The sequence below is a fragment of the Thalassophryne amazonica genome, chromosome 7 (assembly GCF_902500255.1).
Source record: "Thalassophryne amazonica chromosome 7, fThaAma1.1, whole genome shotgun sequence".
Lineage (NCBI taxonomy): Eukaryota > Metazoa > Chordata > Actinopteri > Batrachoidiformes > Batrachoididae > Thalassophryne > Thalassophryne amazonica.
In genome coordinates, this window is record NC_047109.1 from 8202819 (window position 1) to 8229373 (window position 26555).

The window sequence follows — 26555 nt, forward strand, 5'->3', positions numbered from 1 at the left end:
TCGAACGCCTTCTCCAGATCCACAAAACACATGTGGACTGGTTGGGCAAACTCCCATGAACCCTCGAGCACCCGATGGAGCGTGTAGAGCTGGTCCAGTAGGCCGCGACCAGGACGAAAACCACACTGCTGCCTCCTGAATCCGAGGTTCAACCATCGGTCGAATTCTCCTCTCCAGTACTCTGGAATAGACCTTACCGGGGAGGCTGAGGAGTGTGATCCCCCTATAGTTGGAACCTACCCTCCGGTCCCCTTCTTAAACAGAGGGACCACCACCCCGGTCTGCCAATCCAGAGGCACTGTCCCCGATCGCCACGCGATGTTGCAGAGGCGTGTCAGCCAAGATAGCCCCACAACATCCAGAGACTTAAGGTACTCAGGACGGACTTCATCCACCCCAGGAGCCTTGCCACCGAGGAGCTTTCTAACCACCTCGGTGACTTCGGCCTGGGTAATGGATGAGTCCGCCTCTGTGTCCCCAGTCTCTGCTTCCTCTTTGGAAGACGTGACAATGGGATTAAGGAGATCCTCGAAGTATCCTTCCACCACCCGACAACATCCCCAGTCAGGGTCAACAGCTCCCCACCCGCACCGTAAACCGCGCTGGTGGAGAGCTGCTTCCGCCTCCTGAGGCGTCGGACGGCTTGCCAGAATCTCTTCGAGGGCCTGACCGATAGTCCTCCTCCATAGCCTCCCCGAACTCCTCCCAGACCCGAGTTTTGCCTCTGCGACCGCACGGGCTGCGGGACGCTTGGCCTGCCGGTACCTGTCAGCTGCCTCTGGGGTCCCACCTACCAACAAAGATAAGTAGGACTCCTTCTTCAGCTTGACGGCGTCCCTTACTTCTGGTGTCCACCACCGGGTTTGGGGATTGCCACCGCGACAGGCACCAGAGACCTTGCGACCACAGCTACTGAGCAGCCGCATCCGACAATGGAGGGTGGTCTCCAACCTCCCCTGGGATCTGGGAGAAGCTCTCCCGGAGGTGGGAGTTGAAGACCTCGCTGACAGAGGGTTCCGCCAGTCGTTCCCAGCAGACCCTCACGATACGTTTGGGCCTGCCAGGTCTGACCGGCTTCCTACCCTCCCAGCGGATCCAACTCACCACCAGGTGGTGATCACTCGACAGCTCTGCCCCTCTCTTCACTCGAGTGTCCGAGACATGTGGCCGAAGGTCAGATGATACGACTACAAAGTCGATCATCGACCTCCGGCTCAGGGTGTCCTGGTGCCACGTGCACTTATGGACACCCTTGTGCTCGAACATGGTGTTCGTGATGGACAAACTGTGACTAGCACAGAAGTCCAACAACTGAACACCACTCGGGTTCAGATCGGGGAGGCCGTGCTTCCCGATCACCCCAGCAGACCCTCACGATACGTTTGGGCCTGCCAGGTCTGACCGGCTTCCTACCCTCCCAGCGGATCCAACTCACCACCAGGTAGTGATCACTCGACAGCTCTGCCCCTCTCTTCACTCGAGTGTCGAGACATGTGGCCGAAGGTCAAATGATACGACTACAAAGTCGATCATCGACCTCCGGCTCAGGGTGTCCTGGTGCCACGTGCACTTATGGACACCCTTGTGCTCGAACATGGTGTTCGTGATGGACAACTGTGACTAGCACAGAAGTCCAACAACTGAACACCACTCGGGTTCAGATCGGGGAGGCCGTGCTTCCCGATCACCCCCCTCCAGGTCTCACTGTCGCCGCCCACGTGGGCGTTGAAATCCCCCAGGAGAACAATGGAGTCCCCAGTCGGAGCGCTATCTAGTACCCTCCCAGGGACTCCAGGAAGGTTGGGTAATCTGCACTGCTGCTCGGCCCGTAGGCCGAGACAACGGTGAGAGACCTGTCCCCCGACCCGAAGGCGTAGGGACGCGACCCTCTCGTTCACCGGAGTGAACTCCAACACTTGCCGACTGAGCTGGGGAGCAATAAGATGATAGATAGATAGATACTTTATTGATCCCAGAGGGAAATTCAAGGCATCCAGCAGCTTTACACATTAGACAAGACACACACATTGCACCAGACACAAAACAGGGTTAAGTAAATAAAAGAAAATAGACTAATCAATAAAAGCTACTAACTAAAAATAAAATAAAATTTGTGTGCAAGTACAGCATCCAGTCTCAGAGAATATGACGGAGGAGTAAATGTAGTAGTGCAGTAGTGAGGAAGTAGCACAGATGTAAACAGTACACAATGTGAACAGTGTAGGTTGTGCAAAGAAGTAAGCAGTGTAAACAGTGTTGGTAGTGCAAAAGAAAGCAATAAAAGGTCAAACAGATGTGTCACAGGATTATTTCTTACTGAGATGGGAAGAGTTGAACAGTCTGATGGCCTGAGGGAGAAAAGACCTCCTGAATCTGTCTGTGGCAGGACTGGAACAGCCAGTCTGCCGCTGAATGAGCTCCTCTGCCTGATGATGGCGCTGTTCAGAGGGTGCTCAAAACTGTCCATGATGGCCAGGAGTTTACTGAGGGTCCTTCTCTCTGCCACTGATGTTAGTGTCTCCAGCTCTGTTCCCAGCACTAAACCAGCTTTCCTCACCAGCCTGTCCAGTCGCCCTCGGGTCCCTCCTCTTCATGCTGCTCCCCCAGCAGACCACCACAGAGAAGAGGACACTGGCTACCACAGACTGGGTAGAACATTCGCAGGAGTTTATGGGCAGATCGTGAAGGACCCTAACCTCCTCAGGAAGTACAGTCTGCTCTGTCCCCTTCCTGTAGAGGGTGTCAGTATTGGCTGACCAATCCAACTATCGTCCATAAGTGTCCCCAGATATTTGTAAGTCTGGACCACCTCCACCTCGACCCCCTCAATGGAGACTGGCTGCAGAGTGGGCCCGGACCTTCTGAAGTCCACTACCATCTCCTTTGTTTTGGCAATGTTCAGCTGCAGGGGGTTTGATTTGCACCACTCCACAAGTCCTGTATCAGGTCCCTGTACTCTCTTTCCTGTCCCTCTCGCACACATCCCACAATAGCAGTGTCGTCCGAAAACTTCTGCATGTGGCACGACTCCAAGTGTAATTGAAGTCTGATGTGTACAGAGTGAACAGAATTGGAGAGAGCATGGTTCCTTGTGGTGCTCCAGTGCTGCTGATCACTGTGTCGAGGTTGCAGTTACTGAGTCTGACGTATTGTGGTCTTCCAGTTAGATAATCAGTGATCCAGGTGACCAGTTGAATGTCCCCCTCCATCTCCATGAGCTTGTCTCTCAGTAGCAGGGCTGGATGGTGTTGAAGGCACTGGAGAAGTCAAAAAACATGACCCTCACAGCGCTGTTACCCCTGTCCAGATGAGAGTGGGCCCTGTGAAGGAGGTAGAGGATGGCGTCCTCCACTCCCACCTTCTCCCTGTATGCAAACTGCAGTGGGTCCTCAGCATGTCTGACCTGAGATCTGAGGACGCTCAGCAGCAGTCGCTCCATGGTCTTTCATCACGTGGGATGTCAAAGCGACTGGCCTGTAGTCATTCAGCTCCTTCGGGTGTGCCTTCTTAGGAACTGGAATGACACAGGATGTCTTACACGTGACTGGGGCCTTTCCGAGACGTAGGCTCAGTTTGAAAACACATGCTGGAGGGGCTCCCCCAGTTGGTTGGCGCAGGCCTTAAGCATTCTGGGACGCACTTTATCCGTGCCTGCTGCCTTCCTGGGGTGGCGTCTCCTTAGCTCTCTTCTGACCTGGTCTGCCGTGAAGGAGGAGGACGGTGAGAGTGGGTGCTTGTTCCGGCTGACTGTGACGATGATGATTGATGGTGGTGAGGATGGTGAGGGTGAGGACGAGGGCTGATCTACTGTGGGTTTTGGTGCTGACAGTGATGATGATGATGGTGAGGGCTGATCTGGTGGGGGTTTTGATGGTGATGAAGTGATAACTGCTGCGGGAGGGGTTGATGGGGGGTTTGCAGAGGTAGAACAATCAAACCTGTTAAAAAGTCGTTAAACTGGTTTTGCTCTGTCCACACCCCCATCTACTGGGCTGCCAGCTGCTGTGTTTTGCCGCCTGTGATGGTTTTCATTGCATCCCAGACCTCCTTCATGTTGTTGTCTTGCAGCTTTCTTTCCACCCTTCTTCCTGTAGGACTCCTTGGCCTCTTTAAGGCGAGCCTTTAGTTCCCGCTGTACACGCCTAAGCTCTGTCCCATCTCCGTCTTTGAACGCCCTCTTCTTTGGTTTAGAAGATTCTTGACATCGCTGGTGATCCAGGGCTTGTTGTTTGGAAAGCAACGTACAGTTTTTATGGGAACAGCAACGTCCCTACAGAAGTTCAGGTAGCCCATTGAGCAGTGTGTCACCCCATCAATGTCCTCACCATGTGTGTCCTGCAGCACGCATCCAGTCAGTAGTCTCGAAGCAGTCCCTGAGAGCTTCTTCTGCCTCAGGAGACCAGACTCTGAATGAACGTGTAGTAATGGGCTGCCTCAGTACCAGTGGTTGTACTAAGGCTGTAGAAAAACGAGATTGTAATCTGATTTTCCCAGTGGTGGTAGTGGAGTAGCTATGTATGCTTCCCTCACGTTGGCATACATCAAGCAATGCGACCCCAGCTCTCCGCCTCTCCCCGTGGGGCGACGCCAGAAAAATAAAGCGTCCAGCCCCTCTCCAGGAGTTTGGGTACCAGAGCCCAAACTGTGCGTGGAGGTGAGCCACGACTATCTCTAGTCGGTTATCTCTCAACCTCCCGCACAAGCTCAGGCTCCTTCCCCCCTAGCGAGGTGACATTCCACGCCCAAGAGCCAGGGGCTGTGAGCATGGACCGGGCCACCGGGCCCCTGCCCTCGACCGCCACCCAATCCTCTCTGCACCCGACCCCCATGGCCCCCTCTACAGGTGGTGAACCCACAGGAGGGCGGGCCCCACGTCACTCTTTCGGGCTGAGCCCGGCCGGGCCCCATGGGCTAATGTCCGACCACCAGGCGCTCGCACGAGAGCACCAACCCCATGCCTGGCTCCAGGGTGGGACCCCGGCTCCGCCATACCGGGCGACGTCTCGGTCCTTGATCTTTTACTGGTCATGGAGGAGAATATCAGTGTTGATGAAGTGTATCCACTGCATTACAGTCTATTACTCTGACAAGAGCAATGTGTGCATTTTGGCAACAGATTGTAAGGTAAAAAAAAAGACAATCTTCAAAATTGAAATCTTCCAGTTATTTTAATTTAAAATATTTCAATAACAAACACCTTCAAAACAAAATTAAAACAAAAATCCAGACAACTTTTGCAGAAGGTCTAAAAGATTCAACAGCTGGTTTGTCCAGGTCACTCACGCTGCTGTTTGCTTTGTCGCTGGCTCACTAACATCCTCACGTGCATGCTGATGGCAGCTGGCTTCATGTAGATCATTCGCCGGTCTGCTCCTTTTATGTGAATGTGATTGGCTGTCGGGTAAGACTCCTCCAGGAACTTCTTTTGAAGCTTTGCCACCATCTAATGCAGAAAAGTAGTGATTTTATGTAGGTACAGTTTTATTCACGAGCTGCAAAAGTGGTGATGGAGATGTTCTCACTGCGTTTAAGGGTTCTGGTATTTGGTGGTCGAGGACTCTCCAGTGATCACGCTCACTGACATCCTGCTGGACAGAGGCTTAAACTTCGTGATGTCCTTGAAGACCAAATGTTGTGTAAAATGCCAATGCACATTCAGACTAAATTGTATTAGCGACGTGCTTTCGTACCGTACTGAAGCTGCACTTTCGTTCAGGAAGTAGTGCTCATCCACAGCACTACTCTGGGGGCGGGTTACATAGAGGTATTTCTACAGAGAGCATAAAGGAAAAAAAAAATCAAGTCCTGTGATAAAGACATTATAGACTCATGGCTCATGGCTTGTATATGCACATTCAACACTGTCCACAGGTCTGAATCAAAACTGAGGACCAGAATCCAAAAAAAAAAAGACAAAAATCCCTGCACACTGTATGAAATGATTCCCAAAACTCTGCTTAAACCAGCTTTTCAATGGCACAGATCTCAGTCAGGCATTGTAAACGTTTACCTGAATGAAGATCTCTGCAACTGAACGCTGCAACACGGACAAATGTGTTTAGCGTCCAGGTGCCTCCTGTATTGCTGCGGGTCATTTTGAGTCAAATCAGTGAAGAATCTCTCAACACTCACTCATCCCTCATCTTCACCTGCTTATCGTGATCGGGTCGTGGGGGGCAACAGCTCCAGTTGGGGACCCCAAACCCCAAAGTCAGACCGTGTGGGATGGAAGCCGACTTATTGTCAACGCTGTGAGAGGTAAATTTAGTGTTCAGTCCCATGTACAGTAAAACTCACCTAAATCGTCATCATATAAACTGGATATTTGCAGTCACAGGACAAAAAGTCCCAAAGTTTTTGTATTGTTTTCCATGTAATAAACACAGTATATAACAGATTTTGTACAACAGATTTTCGCTCACAGCGGATAAAAATGTCCCGTCCGATCGCAATGTATTTCCATTAAACCCCCCGCATATGGGACCAGAGTCATTCTGTGATTAAAGTCCAACGTTTATTTTTCATGTCGTGTTCAGACTTGGACCCGCAGCCTGAGTACACCTGTTAAAGCAGACAGCGCAAACACTGTAATTTGACACTTTGCGCTTTCAATCCTTCATCTGCCATCATATAACAGTTTTTACAGTGCACACTGATATAAATGGATCAGAAAAGTCTGCAAATTTACAAGCACAATGTCAATAAAAGAGGAAAATGTAGAGCTTACCTTTGATTTGGAAGTGATGACTGTAGAAAGAGAATCTTGTTGAGGGTCAAATTAGTCCAAATAAATCATAATCCAGAGACAAAACTGTCACACGTCATTGCATGACATGGAGTTACAAAGCAGCAGCTGCATAAATCAGGCTTTAAATTAATTAAATAAATCATCATAAATTGCAAATTTATTTAATTTGATAGGCTAAGTATTTTTTTATTTATTTTGATAGCACCTGTACTGGATGTGTTGCCGTACTGTGGTTAAATGATTTTAAAAATGTTGAATCATTAAAGGTTCATTCAGTAGTTCAGCGCAGCTGGACCCAAAATGGTGCCGTGTTCGAGTTGATGCCGCTCCTCTCTATCTAGGCACACTACCTCCCCCCCCCCCCACCCCTTTGGACAACAGCAGCCGGCCCGCTCGCTCACTTCCGCTGAAGGACAACTGAGCTCTGACTACGTAAGACAGAAGCTCTGGCTCGTTGTTCGTTTTGGGTTTGTGATCACTTTTGATTTACTCAGAAGCCTTGATGGTGCTAAACTTCAAAACTGGCCTTATCAGTAGCGGACAGCACTAGAAGTAGCATTCAGCTGTACTTACGCTAAAATATTTTTGCGGTTTTTTATCGGTTTTAGCGTTATAAAAGTTAACTTTTCAGTTTAGCGGATAACAGTTATCGAAGCTAACATTGTATTGAGTATTGGCGATAAATGTTGGGTGCTCTGAGGGTTAACGTGCTGAGCATTTCCTGCAGTCTGCAGCATTCCTGGTGTCAGGGGCTCAGCACTCTCCTAGACTCAGCACTCCCCCTGCCTTCACTGCACAAGCGGCACCGCAGAGCATTAGCAGCGTCATGGTGGAGTGCCAGCAGCAATTAATAGATTATCACCTCGTTTCTGCTTAAAACTGACTTTAGAATGATTTAAGAGGTTTGATGTTGTATCTGATGGTTAATAATCACATTATTCCATTTTGATCACTTTGGGTGTAGAGAGTCAGACTCAGAGAGAGAGTCTCAGACATGCTGCTGTCACACTGTGACTGTTCCCCCGCCCTTTATGTGGAAATGATTGTTGTACAAAGCTTCAGATAGCTGTCGCTGAGATAGACGGTGACTGGAGTGCAGTTTGAAGCAGAAACGAGGCGATAATCGGTGATCGCCTGCTGAGACGGGGAAGAGCTGAGCTCCTCACACCAGGTTAGAATCCTGGCCTGGACAACCTTTGGTCTCTCGTTCCCTCTTTTCCTGCATCTCTCATCATCTCTAAAAACAAAGGCCAGAAAATGTGCTGAACCCCCCAATAAAAAACTAACAAAACATCACTGAAAATGACCCTGACTAAAATATTTTGAGAATCTGGCTCTGAACATGGATCAGACAGGAACCGTGAGCAACTGTGCTGTCAGAGTGACAGACGCTGAATTATTTAAGTGAATTCTCACACACACACACACACACACACACACCACACACACACAACCACACACACACACACACACACACAACACACACACACACACACACCATATGCACACACACAGAGTCAATAATCACTGTCCTCTTCCTGAAGTCAGCATCCGGCCCCGACACACTGAACACTGACATCACATTTGAAATGCGAGTCTGGATTCACAGGGTTAAAGGTCAGCACACCACCAGAATAATGTGAGCAGAATTAGTTTGAACTGTATCCATCACACACATGTGATCAGACCAGATCACTTCAGTGCCATTAACACAGCAGCAAACAATTGTGCACCCGTTCAATTAAGCAGCGGTTAGAGAACACGCCCTTGAGAAAAGGACTGCACACTCTGCTGACTTCTGTGTGCGCGTGTGTATGCACGTTATAACCTTCACTAGTCCGACTACAAAACCTTTCTCTGTCCGCCGAGAATTTCAAGCACAATGATGTCCTTATCTCCTTGGCAACAACTGTAAAACTTGAAAAGCTGAAACAGGTCCCTGATCACTGCTGCCATCAAATCGTGGGTGGCTGGCAGCAGAGAACAAGGCGTCTTAACTTATTCATTCCAAACCCGCCACCATCAGTGCATCGCGGTGCACAGTGGCACAAAATGTTTCATGCTGAACGGATGGTGAGAAATGTCACCGACTCGTCAGAGGGCAAATACTGTCATTTGTTTCTCCGAAGCTGAAATATTCAAGAGAAATCAGTCCGATCGTGGAACAAGACTTAGACCGGACTGTAAACCTGATCATGAAACCCTGTGGGCTCTAAATCACAAAATCTCTTTGGTAGTTCAGAATTACACACATCACTGCAAACGGCAGACAAAATGAGAAATACCACTGTAACACAAAAGCAATAAATGCTATTATTTTGTACATCTACACATTAATAATGACGCTATATGTAAACCTGTTTGCCACCCTGCTGGATACATCTGGGATTGTTGCAGAGAGTATTCTATCATCACATACATGATAGAAATTAGGTGCAGGTGTGACTGAATGAGTTTGTCTGTTTTGTTAATTTGTTTGGTGGTGCCAATGGGTTTTTTTTATACATTTTTTAGATTTCTTTTCTTGCAATTTTTTCAAACAATTTTTGCATTCTTCTTCTTTAAATAATGAAATGGGGAAACAATAACTCAGAAAGCAACTACAAGCAAATGCGTTCTTACCTTCTGTAAAGTCAGAGAAATTTAATCAGATTAAGACTGAGCCGAATACAGCATTTCAATAATAAGATAACTGGTTCATTTGGAGAAGGAGTGCTGCATTATGCAACAACTTTGTGGCACATACAGTAGTGTTCAGAATAATAGTAGTGCAATGGACTAAAAAGATTAATCCAGGGTTTTGAGTATATTTCTTATTGTTACATGGGAACAACAATGGTACCAGTAGATTCAGTAGATTCTCACAAATCCAACAAGACCAAGCATCCATGATATGCACACTCTTTAAGGCTATGAAATGGGCTATTAGTAAAAAAAAAAAAAAAAGTAGAAAAGGGGGTGTTCACAATAATAGTAGTGTGGCATTCAGTCAGTGATTTTGTCAATTTTGTGGAACAAACAGGTGTGAATCAGGTGTCCCCTATTTAAGGATGAAGCCAGCACCTGTTGAACATGCTTTTCTCTTGAAAGCCTGAGGGAAAATGGGACGTTCTAAGACAATGTTCAGAAGAACAGCGTAGTTGATAAAAGTTGATTGGAGAGGGGAAAACTTATCGCAGGTGCAAAAAATTATAGGATGTTCATCTACAATGATATCCAATGCTTTTAAATGACAAAAAAACCAGAGACGTGTGGAAGAAAACAGAAAAACAACCATCAAAATGGATAGAAGAATAACCACAATGGCAAAGGCTCACCCATTGATCAGCTCAGGCATGATCAAAGACAGTCTGGAGTTACCTGTAAGTCCTGTGACAGTTAGAAGACGCCTGTGTGAAGCTAATTTATTTTTGCAAGAATCCCCCCGCAAAGTCCCTCTGTTAAATAAAAGACGTGCATAAGAGGTTACAATTTGCCAAAGAACACATCAACTGGCCCTAAAGAGAAATGGAGAATATTTTTGTGGACTGATGAGAGTAAAATTGTTCTTTTTGGTCCAAGGGCCGCAGACAGTTGTGAGACGACCCCCAAACTCTGAGTTCAAGCCACAGTTCCACAGTGAAGACACGGAAGCATGGTGGTGCAAGCATCATGATATGAGCATGTTTCTCCTACTATGGTGTTGGGCCTATATATCGCATACCAGGTATCATGGATCAGTTTGGATATGTCAAAATACTTGAAGAGGTCATGTTGCCTTATGCTGAAGAGGACATGCCCTTGAAATGGAGTGTTTCAATAAGACAATGCCCCAGCACACTAGTAAACAGCAAAATCTTGGTTCCAAACCAACAAATTAATGCCTCGCAGATGTGAAGAAATCATGAAAAACTGTGGTTATACAACTAAATACTAGTTTAGTGATTCACCGGATTGCTAAAAAGCAGTTTGAACATAATAGTTTTGAGTTTGTAGCGTCAACAGCAGATGCTACTATTATTGTGAACACCCCCTTTTCTACTATTTTTTTTTTTTTTTTACTGATAGCCCAATTTCATAGCCTTAAGAGTGTGCATATCATGAATGCTTGGTCTTGTTGGATTTGTGAGAATCTAATGAATCTACTGGTACCTTGTTTCCCATATAACATTAAGAAATTACTCAAACCTGGATTAATCTTTTTAGTCACATAGCACTACTATTATTCTGAACACTACTGTACCACCGCTGAGGCCACATATTCGCAAATCCAGTATATGTTCCCAGCTGAACTAAAAAGGCCAACTGATTTCCCACAACATTATCCATCTGCTCACGCAATATTGAAATTCATTCATAAATCTCTGAATTAATGTTCTGAATGCTTAAAACATTTTGTGGATTCTGGACCCAAAATATATTCCGGATCAAATTAAAAATTAAAATCTCTCATTTTTAGGACGTCATCTGCCTCACCAAATTTCATCAACATCCTCTCACACCATCTTGAGTTAAATGTTGCTATATGTCAAGCATTCTTCTGGATCTCGGGTCCAGAATTATTTGGATCAGCTCCAAAATAGACCAATGTCCAGAAGGAATGTTTTTGGGAAATACATGTTCTATTTTCTGGAACTTTCGTCATGGAAATCCCTTGGTGGTGACAAAGATTGTGTCTTGGTCAATTCCGCTGGACGGGATGATAGAATTCTACATCCAGGGTCAATCCAGAGACGCCTGTGTGGGGGCTTATTTACCGTGGGAATGTCGTTTGCACCACAACAAACACACGGCCCTTGATAGATCCTTTCCTGGATGGCTGGGAAAATCCCAGATGATAGGGTCTGAGGACCTGCTGCAAATTTCACAGCCGTGGGTTACAGCCATCATCTCCTCTGGCTGATCCATCACTGAGGACTTCTTGCTACATCAGAGCCCCATTAGCGTCTCACATCAGGGTTCCTGTGGGCCTTCACAGCTACTGTCTAGCGGCAACGGGGCACAAGACTCCCCCACCGTATTTCACCCCTACTTGATCGTTACCCTTTGTTCATGACCTGAACGAAGGGTTGGATTCTGACACCCTCCTGGAACATTATCTATCTGCTCACCCACATTTCACTGATATCCACTCATGACTTTTTGAGTTATCCCGCTAACGGGCAAATAAGCAAACAGATAACACGACTTCTTGGTGGAGATAATAAGAATTAGTGGATCGACACATTATACAAGGTCTGTGAGAAAAGTAACGGACCTTATTATTTTTTTCAAAACCATATGGATTTGAATCACGTGTGATTACATCAGACATGCTTGAACCCTCGTGGGCATGCAAGAGTTTTTTCACGCCTGTCGGTTACGTCATTCGCCTGGGGCAGTCTTTGAGTGACAGAGTCGCCCACCCTCTCATCGTTTTTTCATTGTTTAGGAATGGCTCAGAGACTGCTGCTTTGTTTGATCAAAATTTTTTCAAACTGTTAAGCACAACATGAGTGGACACCATTCGATAAATTCAGTGGTTTTCGGTTAAAAATTTTAATGGCTGATGAGAGATTTTGGTATGGTAGTGTCACTTAAGGACGGCCCACAGCGCATGATGGTGATCTGCGCTTCGAGGCTGGCAGCGTCTCGCCGTTTCAAGTAAAAACTTCCACATTTCAGGCTCTGTTGACCGAGGAAGTCGTCAAAGAACAGAGAACTTGCAGAAGAAGTCGGCATGAGGAGTTTATTCGGACATTCCATTGTTAACGGACATTTTGTAATGAAAGAACGTGCGGGCAGGGTCGCATGTTGGGCCGGACCCGACCGCGGGGGGTCGCAACAGGAAAAACACCTCCGTTGGAAACATGCCCAAGTTGTTAAACAATTTCTCAGTTACTCACTTGTTGAAAGTCATCAAAAGCCGCCTGAATTTTACAAATGGTTTTCAACACGGAGGTGTTTTTCCTGTCGCGGCGCACACAGATTCGCCGAATCGTCACGGAAACGACTCGGCGAATTTGCGCGCACGTCTTTCATTACAAAATGTCCTTAAACAGTGGAATGTCCGCATAAAGTCCTCATGCCGGCCTCTTCTGAATCTTCTCTGTTCTCTCACGACGTCCTGGGTGAATTAAGCCTTAAATTAGAATGTTTTCAGTTCTAAACAGGCCGACGACGGCGCCTGGAAACGCTGCGCGACGTCCCGCTCCGTGGGAAGTCCTTACAGCGACAGAAACACCCCATAATCTCTCATCAGCCGTTAAACTGAAAACCAGCATAATTTCTCCAATAGTGTCCACTCGGATATCCCTCACAGGTCCAGAAAAAATGTTGATAAAGCAACGCACGCCATCCGCAGCGGCTATTCAGACAAAGAGATTCCGACGGGCGGGGTGTAACACTCCTCACTCAAGGCCTGCCCACAGGCGAATGACGTCATCGACACGCGTGAAAAAACTCACGCATGCGCACGTGGGTTCAAGCATGTCTGACGTAAAAACATATGAATCAAATCCATTTATTTTTGAAAAAAATAAAAAGGACCACTTTTTTCATCACAGACCTCGTATATGAAAAACTAGAAGCACTCGGAGAGCGCAAACCTCTGCCAAGGCCATAGGGTCACTGACATCACATGGAATACCCTTTGGCAAAGAGACGTATTCCACGTCGTTTCACACATCTGTCGTCATGTTTCAGATTCAGTGGTTAAACCCTTAGATCTTCAGCAAATGTATTGATAAAGAGAAACTGCATGAACTACACAAGTTTTTTTTAATTTTCTTATAAGTTTATTCAATGAGAAGAAACAAATGCTAAATTATTGTTGTGTCGTAACTTAATTTTTGTTCAGCCTTTGTGACCCGTCTTCATGAAGTTAGATGCAAAAATGTTGAAATTGGCCCTATCCTGCAATGATAAAGAATCCTTAAAAAAATTACTGGATCTGGATCATGTTCCGGATCATTACCAAAATTTAATGACTTCTAAGTTAGGCCAAGATACACCCCTGGTAAAATTTCATTGAAATCCGTTGAGGATTTTTTGAGTAATCCTGCTAGCAAACCAACCAACCAACAAACAAACGGACGCGACCGAAACATAACCTCCTTGGCGGAGGTAATAAGTAACCCGCTGTTACTCTGCTGTGGCCCCACGTGAACGCTTGAGAGCAGCTTCAGCGTGAAAATAAAGTGTTTTATTTTACGTCTTTACATGCTACCAAATACTGGTTATTTGTCACCATGAACCATTAATCCTCTTCTGTCAAAGATGCTCTCAGTCGTGTGTAAAAATGACTACAGGATTCCACGACTGGCAGAACCGTTACCTTAAAAGAAAAAAACAGATTCACAGCAGATGTGCGGTGGAAAATCTCATATGCAGCGGCGAGCTTGTAGCGTTTATTAACAGCGTTTTCCTGATGACCTGTCAGACAGCTCTGAGTTATAATGCAGCAGCTTTTAGAAGATACAATTCTGCTGCCGTGTCAGCTCCACCAGCAGCTTCAATTTTCATTTATTTCAAAACGACAACTGGTGTCATATCTTTCCACATGCACTTTTTTTTTTGGGACGATATGAAAACAAACGGCCGTGCAATCATCATCCACTCCTATCAGAGAACGTCGCAGGATTATTCTGGCACGAGCACCATCCTGTGGCTGCACAGGAAACAGAAATATCAGCTAAATGTTTATGAGAGTGCAGACAATGGTTGTATTAAGTTCAACATTCATAGTGTGAGCGCATGTCACGACCTCTGCTGACATCTTCAGTACCACGCCAGACACAAAATAAACAAATCATCCTCATCATCATCATCATCATCACAATAATAAGACTCTTGTTTGAGATGAAGTAAAACCATCAACAATCACTGCACACATTTGGATTTTTGTCTTAACTAAATTCTCACTCCTCTTTGTGTGCAATATTACCCATATTAACCAGAAAACTCTGAAACATTTACCATGACTGACGCAGAAGCTCATGGAATTAACGTCATATGTTTGTTTGTCAGTTTCTAACAAGACACCTGGGGCTTCATGTTCAAAGGCTGCGTACACACAAAAACCTGCCGCATGTCCATCTCCACACCAACGTTCAGATGTATCAAAAGTGAAATGACCGTGGAATGGGGCGGTGCGTCACGCAAAAATCCTGCCTGCGTATGCAAGTTTCTACAGCTATTGTTCCACTGTGGACATGTAGTGGTGATGCTTGGAACCATTAATAGTGTGAAAACAAGAAGTCATCAGAGTGATGTGCACACAAGAGACACACTGATGAACATTTAACACACCCACAAGTTTGCAATTACATGGGTGGATATAAAACCATGCGCAAAGTGATGCATAAAATGGCACTAACAATGGCTGTATTAGCGTCAAAGGACCTTGCAAATGGTGCATTCTGACGTGTGCATGTATTCAGGGAACACGGGGACTTACTTGCAAATGACAATGATTGGCTCATAAACCAATTTCAATTACCAAGGCCACTGATACTGGAGTTGCACGCAGAACTACGGTCGGCCCAGAGCGCCAGAGTGTGCCACTCAACCTTGAGCCGAGCCACGCCAGCTGTGTGGAACGCAATCATCCAAATGTCATCAAGGTACATTACTTTCCAACATTAAAGCGCCATTTGCAAAAAAAGCCAGTTTCCAGGTAATCAGAGGTATTGACTGCACACGTTCACATCATATGTGATGCGCAAATGCGCGTCAGGCTGGTGGCTGGTACAGTGCGTCATGGCAGCTGCTTGCTGTGTAAATAGTTTACTTGTGTAACTGATTCAAATGTAAATCAGCGCGGCCATTTTGTGCATGTGCACATTCAAATTTTTTTTTATCTTGATTATTATTAATGTCTTTTATCATTATTATTATTGTCTTTTTTTATTTTTGCTTGATGGTGAGCTGCAGAGCTTCTTAACAGGCTTCCTGTGTTCCATATTTGTCAATAAACACGTGTGTAAATTGTGAATGTCCCACTGTCAGCGGAGGTGCGTCTCACCTTTTAACTTCAGTGTGTGTGCACTATTCTGTGTTTCAGCCTCACATATGCTTTGTAGCTCCCACGAACATTTTTCCAGTTTGGTGATTTGTTCATTTAACAGTGTAACAAATAAACTATTCCTACGTGTCTCCACGTAATTTACAGTCATCTGTAGTATAATTTATTTTCTGTGTTCATGCTGTCTGATGTGACGTTCTGGGGAATCCCTGCTCAAAGGACTTATTTACATGAAATTGCATATTTAAATGGGGCATGGCCAGGGAGGAGTTTGGTTCCACACTTAAATCCACGTTCATTGGGATGTACAAACAGAACATGCGTGGGTCCATGCCTACATACACTTTGATACATGTGAATATTTTTGTGCCTACGCCAGTTTCTGGGTTTTGGCGTACACCATGTTTTAGTAGGAAATCCACGCAGCTCTTTGTACAAGAGGCCCCAGAACTCCTAAAGTAAAATCAAATGTTTAATCTGCAAGGTTAAATGTGACACAAAGGAACCAGAACTTAACAATCTGTCCTCCCTCACGTCACTACCTTGTGCTGCCACTCGAGCAGGCTACTGTAATCTTTGGGTGTGTGTGTGTGTGGTGTGTGTGTGTGTGTGTGTGTGTGTGTGTGTGTGTGTGTGTGTGTGTGTGTGTGTGTGTGTGTGTGTGTGTGTGTGTACATGGGAACAAAATGACAGCTACAAACAGGGTTTGAAGAATTTTCACCAAGCTTGGTGGGAACATGACTTGGGTTCGTGTCTCCAGATTATTAATTTGTAGAACAGATTTTGATCCAATGTCAAGCTCAAGCAGAACATAGTCAAAAAAAAAGAAAAAAACATGTTTATTATAATATCTCAGGTGTCAACGTGACTAAAGATTTCACATAAAGCTCATATTGACCAGTAAAATATTTGTCAAATATTTGTTGGTAATTACATAAATACATAATTTTAAAAAACTTATCATTAAAAAAACTTTTATCTTGTTTCTGTTATCTCTGCAACTAAAGCAGTGGAAAACGTGATCCTAAGCCAGTATCGATTAGCAACTAATCAATACTGTGTAAGCGAAGTTATAATGAAGTCATAAATGATATCACAGCCCAGAAAACACATTTTGATATGTGTCTTTCATATAAACTTATTTGAGTGCACGTCGTGTGTGCAGCGCACGCCGTGTGCCACAGCAGCCCTCTGACGCCAGTTGTTATTGAACTGGACCCGTTTTTAAATAACGCTAAAAATAAATAAATAAATAAAATGTTAATAAAAATGATTACATTTTGGCTGAAGTTCAGAAACCATATGAAAAACACAGGCCTTAAATGTGAACTCCATTTATTTTATTATTTCATTTGTACATTTAAAACAAATCAATAATTCAAGTGTTTACCTTTACAATGATAAAAGTCATTATTTTGTGTCTTCAAACAGTGATCACAACTAAAAATAAAAATAAACAACTCTGTTTGATGGCTTTGTTTACTGATGAAAACAAACCATCAGTAATTTTTTAGTAAGCTGGCATAGTAAGTAAAGAATATCTTGATTTAGATATCGGTGCTTCTGATTGTTTTCAGAGTGACAACGGATCCAAAACCTTCTGTTGTGAGGGCCGCCAAAGAGGAGGTACTGCTGGCCCACCACCAGATGGCGCCTGCTTGGGGGCAACTTTTTGCCCTGAAGAGGGCGCACTGGCCTGTTGGCCTTTTTTGGCACCACCAGGTGTGCACCGTTAGGCTGTCAGCTGTTTCTCATCATCATCATCCACACCATAAAAGCCTGGGAGAGACACCATAACTCTGCTGAGTTATCAGCTTACCACACAGGTAAACCAACTCAGCCATTTTGTGCCGTACGCACATTCATTGTTACTGAATTCTTTGCAGTTGAGAGCCTCGAGCGGTGGCCACCTGGGGGACCAGGACATGGCGGCTCTTGTGTATTGCAGGCCTCCGGCTCTTCTCTGGATAGGTGTCTCCTACCCTCGGGCCTGCTCACGTGTCTTCTTCTTCTTTGTCTTTCGGCTGTTCCCGTTAGGGGTCGCCACAGCAGATCAATCGTTTCCATCTCACCCTGTCTTCTGTATCTTCCTCTGTCACACCAACCACCTGCATGTCCTCTCTCAGCACATCCATGAACCTCCTCTTTGGTCTCCCTCTTCTCCTCCTGCCTGGTGGCTCCATCCTCAGCATCCTTCTCCCTATATACCCTGGGCCACTCCTCTGCACATGTCCAAACCATCTCAATCTCGCCTCTCTGACTTTGTCTCCAAACCGTCCCACCTGAGCTGTCCCTCTGATATGTTCATTCCTAATCTTGTCCATTCTTGTTACTCCCAAAGAGAATCTCAACATCTTCAGCTCTGCCACCTCCAGCTCTGCCTCCTGTCTTTTTGTTAGTGCCACTGTCTCTAAACCATACAACATAGCTGGTCTCACTACTGTTTTGTAAACTTTCCCCTTCACTCTTGCTGATATTCTTCGGTCACAAATCACTCCTGCCAACTGTCTCCACCCACTCCACCCTGCCTGCACTCTCTTCTTCACCTCTCTACCACACTCTCCATTACTTTGAACAGTTGACCCCAAATATTTAAACTCATCTACTTTCACCACTTCTACTCCTTGTAACTGCACTATTCCACTGGGCTCCCTCTCATTCACACACATGTACTCAGTCTTGCTTCTACTGACTTTCATTCCCCTTCTCTCCAAAGCATATCTCCACTTCTCCAGACTAGACTCAACTTGCTCTCTACTCTCACTACAGATCACAATGTTATCTGCAAACTTCATAGTCCATGGGGACTCCTGTCTGATCTCATCTGTCAACCTGTCCATCACCACTGCAAACAAGAAAGGACTCAGAGCTGATCCTTGGTGTAATCCCACCTCCACCTTGAATGAGTCTGTCATTCCGACTGCGCATCTCACCGCTGTCACACTATTCTTGTACATGTCCTGTACTACCCTAAAATACTTCTCTGCCACTCCAGACTTCCTCATACAATACCACAACTCTTCTCTTGGCACCCTATCATAAGCTTTTTCTAAGTCCACAAACACACAATGTAACTCTTTCTGTCCTTCTCTGTACTTTTCCAACAGTATTCTCAGAGCAAACATTGCATCTGTAGTGCTCTTTCTCGGCATGAAACCATATTACTGCTCACAGATCTTCACCTGTTTTCTAAGCCTAGCTTCTACTACTCTTTCCCATAACTTCATGCTGTGGCTGATCAGCTTTATGCCTCTGTAGTTACTGCAGCTCTGCACATCACCCTTGTTCTTGAAAATAGGAACCAGCACACTTCGTCTCCACTCCTCAGGCATCCTCTCACTTTCCAAGATTTTATTAAACAATCTGGTTAGAAACTCTACTGCCATCTCTCCTAGACATTTCCATGCCTCCATTGGAATGTCATCTGGACCAACTGCCTTTCCACTCTTCATCCTCTTCATAGCAGCCCTCATTTCTTCCTTGCTAATCTCTTTTACTTCCTGATTTACTCTCACCACATCATCCAGCCTTTTCTCTCGCTCATTTTCTTTATTCATCAACTCTTCGAAATATTCCCTCCACCTTCTCAGCACACACTCCTCACTTGTCAGCATATTACCATGTGCATCTTTTACCACCCTAACCTGCTGCACATCCTTTCCAGCTCTGTCCCTTTGTCTGGCCAATCGGTACAAGTCCTTTTCTCCTTCCTTACTATTCAACTTCTTGTACAGCTCGCAATATGCCTTTTCCTTTGCTTTTGCCACTTCTCTTCTTGCCTTACGCCGCATCTCCTTGTACTCCTGTCTACTTTCTTCATCTCTCCGACTATCCCAAAACTTTTTCGCCAACCTCTTTCTCCTTATGCTTTCCTGGACCTCTTCATTCCACCACCAAGTCTCCTTGTCTTCCTTCCACTGTCCAGATGTCATACCCAGTACTGCCCTAGCTGTCTCCCTCACCACATCTGCAGTACTCTTCCAACTGTCCAAAACTGCTTCCCCTCCAACTAGTGCTTCTCTCACCTGCTCGCTAAATTTCACACACCAATCTTCCTCCTTCAGCTTCCACCATCTGATCCTTTGTTGAGCTCTCACTCTCTTCTTCTTCTTTACCTCTAAAGTCATCCTACAAACAACCATCCTATGCTGTCTAGTGACACTCTCTCCTGCTACCACCTTACAGTCTGTGATTTCTTTTAGCTTGCATCTCCTATAAAGAATGTAGTCCACCTGTGTGCACCTTCCTCCACTTTTATATGTTACCCTGTGCTCCTCCCTTTTCTTAAAGTAGGTATTCACCACAGCCATTTCCATCCTTTTTGCAAAATCAACTACCATCTGTCCTTCCCCATTCCTATCCTTGATACCATATCTACCCATTACTTCCTCATCACCTCTGTTCCCTTCACCAACATGCCCATTGAAGTCTGCTACTATCACCACTCTTTCATGCTTGGGCACACTCTCCACCGCCTCATCTAACACACACCAGAAATCTTCTTTCTCCTTCATCTCACAACCTACCTGTGGGGCATATGCACTGATGATATTCATCATCACCCCTTCAATTTCCAACTTCACACTCATCACCCTGTCAGACACTCGCTTAACCTCCAACACACTTTTAACATACTCTTCCTTTAAAATGACCCCAACACCATTTCTCTTTCTGTCCTCACCATGGTACAACAACTTCTACCCACCGCCGATGCTCCTGCTCTTACTTCCCTTCCACTTGGTCTCTTGCACACACAATATGTCTACCTTTCTCCTCTCCATCATATCAGCCAGCTCTCTCCCTTTACCAGTCATACTACCAACATTCAAAGTCCCCACTCTCATTTTCACCCTTCTAGTTTTCTTCTTCTCCCGCTGTTCGTGGCAACGTTTTCCTCCTCTTCTTCGTCGTCGTCTTCGCCCAGCAGTAGCTCAATTTCCACCGGCACCCTGTTGGGCAATAGCACCAGTGGCGGATGTTGTTAACCCGGGCCGCGACCGATCCGGTATGGGAATTCGATTCTGAGTCTGCATAGTTGGGTTGGCTTGTTTTACGCTGGATGCCCTTCCTGACGCAACCCTCCTCATTTATCCGGGCTTGGGACCGGCACTCAGAATGTCGCCATTTGGTTATTAATTGGACTCAGCATATTCGTCTTCTGTTTGCACTTTTGCATAATAAATTGTTATTTATTGGTATTCCTACTGACCGTTCATTTACGTCCCCTAACGTGGGTCCGTGCATTCACTTTCCCAACAGGATAATTCGGCCACGTCATGGACTCCGAGGGGCGTTCACCACCTAATGATCAATCAATGGAAGTGCAAGGTGCGCAGGATCCACCAGGAGGATCGCTGGGTGAGCTGCAGCACATTCTGTCTAACCTCACTGCTCGGTTGGATTTATTAACTGAGCAGGATGCTCACCTCAGCAGTCGGATGGAGGCTCTAACCGCGCAGGTAGACACGCGCGCGTCAGGCGCGGCTGCAGCCGCTCCCCCTCCAGTGGATCTGCCGCCAAACAGGGTTAATCCAGTGGTCGTTCAGGGGTCCCTCCCCTCGTCGCCCGAAGCTTACATTAGTCCCCCGGAACCGTACGGTGGTTGTGTTGAAACGTGTGCGGACTTTCTGATGCAGTGCGCGCTCATTTTTTCACAACGGCGCATTATGTACGAGTCTGAGCACAGCCGGGTGGCTTACGTAATTAATTTACTTCAGGGCAGAGCACGCGCCTGGGCTACGGCACTCTGGGAACGAGATTCACGGGTCCTCTCAACTTATACTGAATTTATAAGGGAGTTTCGACTGGTGTTCGATCATCCCAGCAGAGGCGAGGCCCCTTTAAATATGCTGCTGTCAATGAGACAGGAACAGCGGAGTGCAGCTGATTACACAATCGACTTCCACATCGCGGCAGCGAGGTCCGGTTGGAATTCAGTCTCACTCCGCGCCGCCTTTGTAAACGGGCTGTCTCCGGCCCTAAAGGAACATCTGGTGGCTAAGGATCACCCGCGGGATTTAGATGGGCTTATTGATCTGGTTATTCATTTAGACAATCGGTTAGAGGAATTCAAGCGGGAGCGAGACAAAGGGCGTGGCCGGGTGCGCGCTGTCCCTCTCCCCTCAGGGTGTCCCACGCAAATGCGCACGACTCCCAGTCACAATCCTTTGTGGGATTTAACCCTTACCGCTCCAGCACTGATTGACACAGGATCGGAAGGGAACCTACTGGATAGTACGTGGGCTAAGGAAGTAGGGCTCCCTCTGGTGGCCGTTCCTTCGCCATTGAAGGTGCGAGCACGAGATGGCACCCTACTACCAGAAATCACACACCAGACACGGCCTTTAACCTTGGTCATCTCTGGTAATCACAGGGAGGAGATTGTGTTTTATGTAACACGTTCTACCTCCAGAGTTATTTTGGGATTTCCATGGATGGTAAAGCACAATCCCCGGATTGACTGGCTGTCTGGGGTTGTGGCTCAATGGAGTGAAACCTGCCACCGGGAGTGTTTAAGATCCTCAGTGCCACCTGGCGATGAAGTTATGGAGGAGGTCAGAGTTCCCCCCAATCTTACGCAGGTGCCGGCTGAGTACAATGACCTTGCTGACGTCTTCAGCAAGGATCTGCCCTCATCCTGCCCCCGCACCGACTGTATGATTGTGCCATTGATTTGATTCCAGGCGCGGAGTATCCGTCCAGCAGGCTGTACAATCTCTCACGTCCTGAGCGCGAATCAATGGAGACCTACATCCAGGACTCTTTAGCTGCCGGGCTAATCCGGAATTCTTCATCCCCGTTAGGTGCAGGTTTCTTTTTTGTCGGCAAGAAGGACAGTGGTCTCTGTCCATGCATTGATTATAAAGGGCTGAATGAGATTACGGTTCGCAACCGATACCCATTACCTCTTTTAGATTCAGTGTTCACGCCCCTGCATGGAGCCAAAATATTCACAAAGTTGGATCTTAGAAATGCTTACCATCTGGTTCGGATCCGGAAGGGAGATGAGTGGAAGACGGCATTTAACACCCCCTGAGGTCACTTTGAGTACCTGGTCATGCTGTTCAAATCAAATCAAATTAAATCAATTTTATTTATATAGCGCCAAATCACAACAAACAGTCGCCCCAAGGCGCTTTATATTGTAAGGCAAAAGCCATACAATAATTACAGAAAAACCCCAACGGTCAAAACAACCCCCTATGAGCAGTTGGCGACAGTGGGAAGGAAAACTCCCTTTTAACAGGAAGAAACCTCCAGCAGAACCAGGCTCAGGGAGGGGCAGTCTTCTGCTGGGACTGGTTGGGGCTGAGGGGAGAGAATCAGGAAAAAGACATGCTGTGGAAGAGAGCAGAGATCAATCACTAATGATTGGTGCATTGGTGCAGAGTGGTGCATACAGAGCAAAAGAAGTGAATAAAAAGAAACACTGGGTGCATCATGGGAAAACCCCCAGCAGTCTAAGTCTATAGCAGCATAACTAAGGAATGGTTCAGGGTCACCTGATCCAGCCCTAACTATAGGCTTTTTCAAAAAGGAAAGTTTTAAGCTTAATCTTAAAAGTAGAAAGGGTGTCTGTCTCCCTAATCCGTATTGGGAGCTGGTTCCACAGGAGAGGAGCCTGAAAGCTGAAGGCTCTGCCTCCCATTCTACTCTTACAAACCCTAGGAACTACAAGTAAGCCTGCAGTCTGAGAGCGAAGTGTTCTATTGGGGTGATATGGTACTATGAGGTCCCTAAGATAAGATGGGACCTGATTATTCAAAACCTTATAAGAAGAAGAATTTTAAATTCTATTCTGGAATTAACAGGGAGCCAATGAAGAGAAGCCAATATGGGTGAAATATGCTCTCTCCTTCTAGTCCCTGTCAGTACTCTAGCTGCAGCATTTTGAATTAACTGAAGGCTTTTCAGGGAACTTTTAGGACAACCTGATAATAATGAATTACACTAGTCCAGCCTAGAAGAAATAAATGCATGAATTAGTTTTTCAGCATCACTCTGAGACAAGACCTTTCTAATTTTAGAGATATTGCGCAAATGCAAAAAAGCAGTCCTACATATTTGCTTAATATGCGCTTTGAAGGACATATCCTGGTCAAAAATGACTCCAAGATTTCTCACAGTATTACTGGAGGTCAGGGTAATGCCATCCAGAGTAAGGATCTGGTTAGACACCATGTTTCTAAGATTTGTGGGGCCAAGTACAATAACTTCCGTTTTATCTGAATTTAAAAGCAGGAAATTAGAGGTCATCCATGTCTTTATGTCTGAACAACATTCCTGCAGTTTAACTAATTGGTGTGTGTCCTCTGGCTTCATGGATAGATAAAGCTGGGTATCATCTGCGTAACAATGAAAATTTAAGCAATGCTTTCTAATAATACTGCCTAAGGGAAGCATGTATAAAGTGAATAAAATCGGTCCTGGCACAGAACCTTGTGGAACTCCATAATTAACCTTAGTCCATGAAGAAGACTCCCCATTTACATGAACAAATTGTAATCTATTAGATAAATATGATTCAAACCACTGCAGCGCAGTGCCTTTAATACCTATGGCATGCTCTAATCTCTGTAATAATATTTTATGGTCAACAGTATCAAAAGCTGCACTGAGGTCTAACAGGACGAGCACAGAGATGAGTCCACTGTCTGAGGCCATAAGAAGATCATTTGTAACCTTCACTAATGCTGTTTCTGTACTATGATGAATTCTGAAACCTGACTGAAACTCTTCAAATAGACCATTCCTCTGCAGATGATCAGTTAGCTGTTTTACAACTACCCTTTCAAGAATTTTTGAGATAAAAGGAAGGTTGGAGATTGGCCTATAATTAGCTAAGATAGCTGGGTCAAGTGACTTCTACTGTAATGAAACTTATTCCCCAGTGCTGGGTAGTCCATTAAAGTAAATGTAAATGTTATTAAGAAATGATCAGACAAAAAGGGGTTTTCAGGGAATACTGTTAAGTCTTCAATTTCTATGCCATATGTCAGAAGTGTGGCTAAGATGGTGGGTGGGCTCATTTACATTTTGAGCGAAGCCAACTGAGTCTAATAATAGATTAAATGCAGTGTTGAGGCTGTCATTCTCAGCATCTATGTGGATGTTAAAATCACCCACTATAATTATCTTATCTGAGCTAAGCACTAAGTCAGAAAAAAGGTCTGAAAAATCACAAAGAAACTCACAGTAACGACCAGGTGGACGATAGATATTAACAAATAAAACTGGTTTTTGAGACTTCCAATTTGGATGGACAAGACTAAGAGTCAAGCTTTCAAATGAATTAAAGCTCTGTCTGGGTCTTTGATTAATTAATAAGCTGGAGTGGAAGATTGCTGCTACTCCTCCTCCTCGACCCGTGCTTCGAGCATTTTGAAAGTTAGTGTGACTCGGGGATGTTGACTCATTTAAACTAACATATTCATACTGCTGTAACCAGGTTTCTGTAAGGCAGAATAAATCAATATGTTGATCAATTATTATATAATTTACTAACAGGGACTTAGAAGAGAGAGACCTAATGTTTAATAGACCACATTTAACTGTTTTAGTCTGTGGTGCAGTTGAAGGTGCTATATTATTTTTTCTTTTTGAATTTTTATGCTTAAATAGATTTTTGCTGGTTATTGGTGGTCTGGGAGCAGGTACCGTCTCTACGGGGATGGGGTATTGGGGGGATGGCAGGGGGAGAGAAGCTGCAGAGAGGTGTGTAAGACTATAACTCTGCTTCCTGGTCCCAACCCTGGATAGTCACAATTTGGAGGGTTTAATAAAATTGGCCAGATTCCTAGAGATGAGAGCTGCTCCATCCAAAGTGGGATGGATGCCGTCTCTCATAACAAGACCAGGTTTTCCCCAGAAACTTTGCCAATTATCTATGAAGCCCACCTCATTTTTTGGACATCACTCAGACAGCCAGCAATTCAAGTAGAACATGCGGCTAAACATGTCACTCCCGATCCGATTGGGGCTGGGGCCCAGAGAAAACTAGAGTCCGACATTGTTTTTGCAAAATTACACACCGATTCAATGTTAATTTTAGTGACCTCCGATTGGCGTAACCGGGTGTCATTACTGCCGACGTGAATTACAATCTTACCAAATTTACGCTTAGCCTTAGCCAGCAGTTTCAAATTTCCTTCAATGTCGCCTGCTCTGGCCCCTGGAAGACATTTGACTATGGTTGCTGGTGTCGCTAACTTCACATTTCTCAAAACAGAGTGACCAATAACAAGAGTTTGATCCCTGGCGGGTGTGTCGCCAAGTGGGGAAAAACGGTTAGAGATGTGAACAGGTTGGTGGTGTACAGGGGGCTTCTGTTTAGAACAATGCTTCTTCCTCACAGTCACCCAGCCGGCCTGCTTTCCCAGCTGCTCGGGATCTGCTGGGGGACAGCTAACGGCGGCTAAGCTACCTTGGTCCGCACCAACTACAGGGGCCTGGCTAGCTGTAGGATTTTCCAAGGTGCGGAGCCAAATCTCCAATTCGCCCAGCCTGGCCTCCAAAGCTACGAACAAGCTACACTTATTACAAGTACCGTTACGGCTAAAGGAGGCCGAGCAATAACTAAACATTTCACACCAAGCGCAGAAAAGTGGGGGAGAGATAGGAGAAGCCGCCATGCTAAACCGGCTAAGCGCTAATAGCTGTGCTAAGCTAGCGGATTCTTAAAAACACACAAAGTGAAGAATGTGAAAATAATTTAGAGGTGATTCAGCAGAGAGGGTGCTTTAGTTAAGACACGTGAAGAGTACACTGTGAAATAAATCGTTATCTAATTATCTAGATCAATCTAACTACGCAGACAGCTAACAG

General features: G+C 45.6%; 1 protein-coding gene across 1 annotated transcript in view; it reads right to left on the minus strand.

The window, feature by feature from the left end:
• Nucleotides 1–5149: 5149 nt before the first annotated feature.
• si:dkey-122a22.2 overlaps nucleotides 5150–26555 on the minus strand; it is a 204661-nt gene continuing 183255 nt past the window's right edge. Inside the window, exons 9-11 of the mRNA XM_034173815.1 lie at nucleotides 5691–5770; nucleotides 5523–5618; nucleotides 5150–5443 (exon numbers count right to left, since the gene is read on the minus strand). Coding sequence (XP_034029706.1) covers nucleotides 5528–5618; nucleotides 5691–5770 — 171 coding nt within the window. The 3' untranslated portion in view covers nucleotides 5150–5443; nucleotides 5523–5527. The remainder of the gene's footprint in view (nucleotides 5444–5522; nucleotides 5619–5690; nucleotides 5771–26555) is intronic.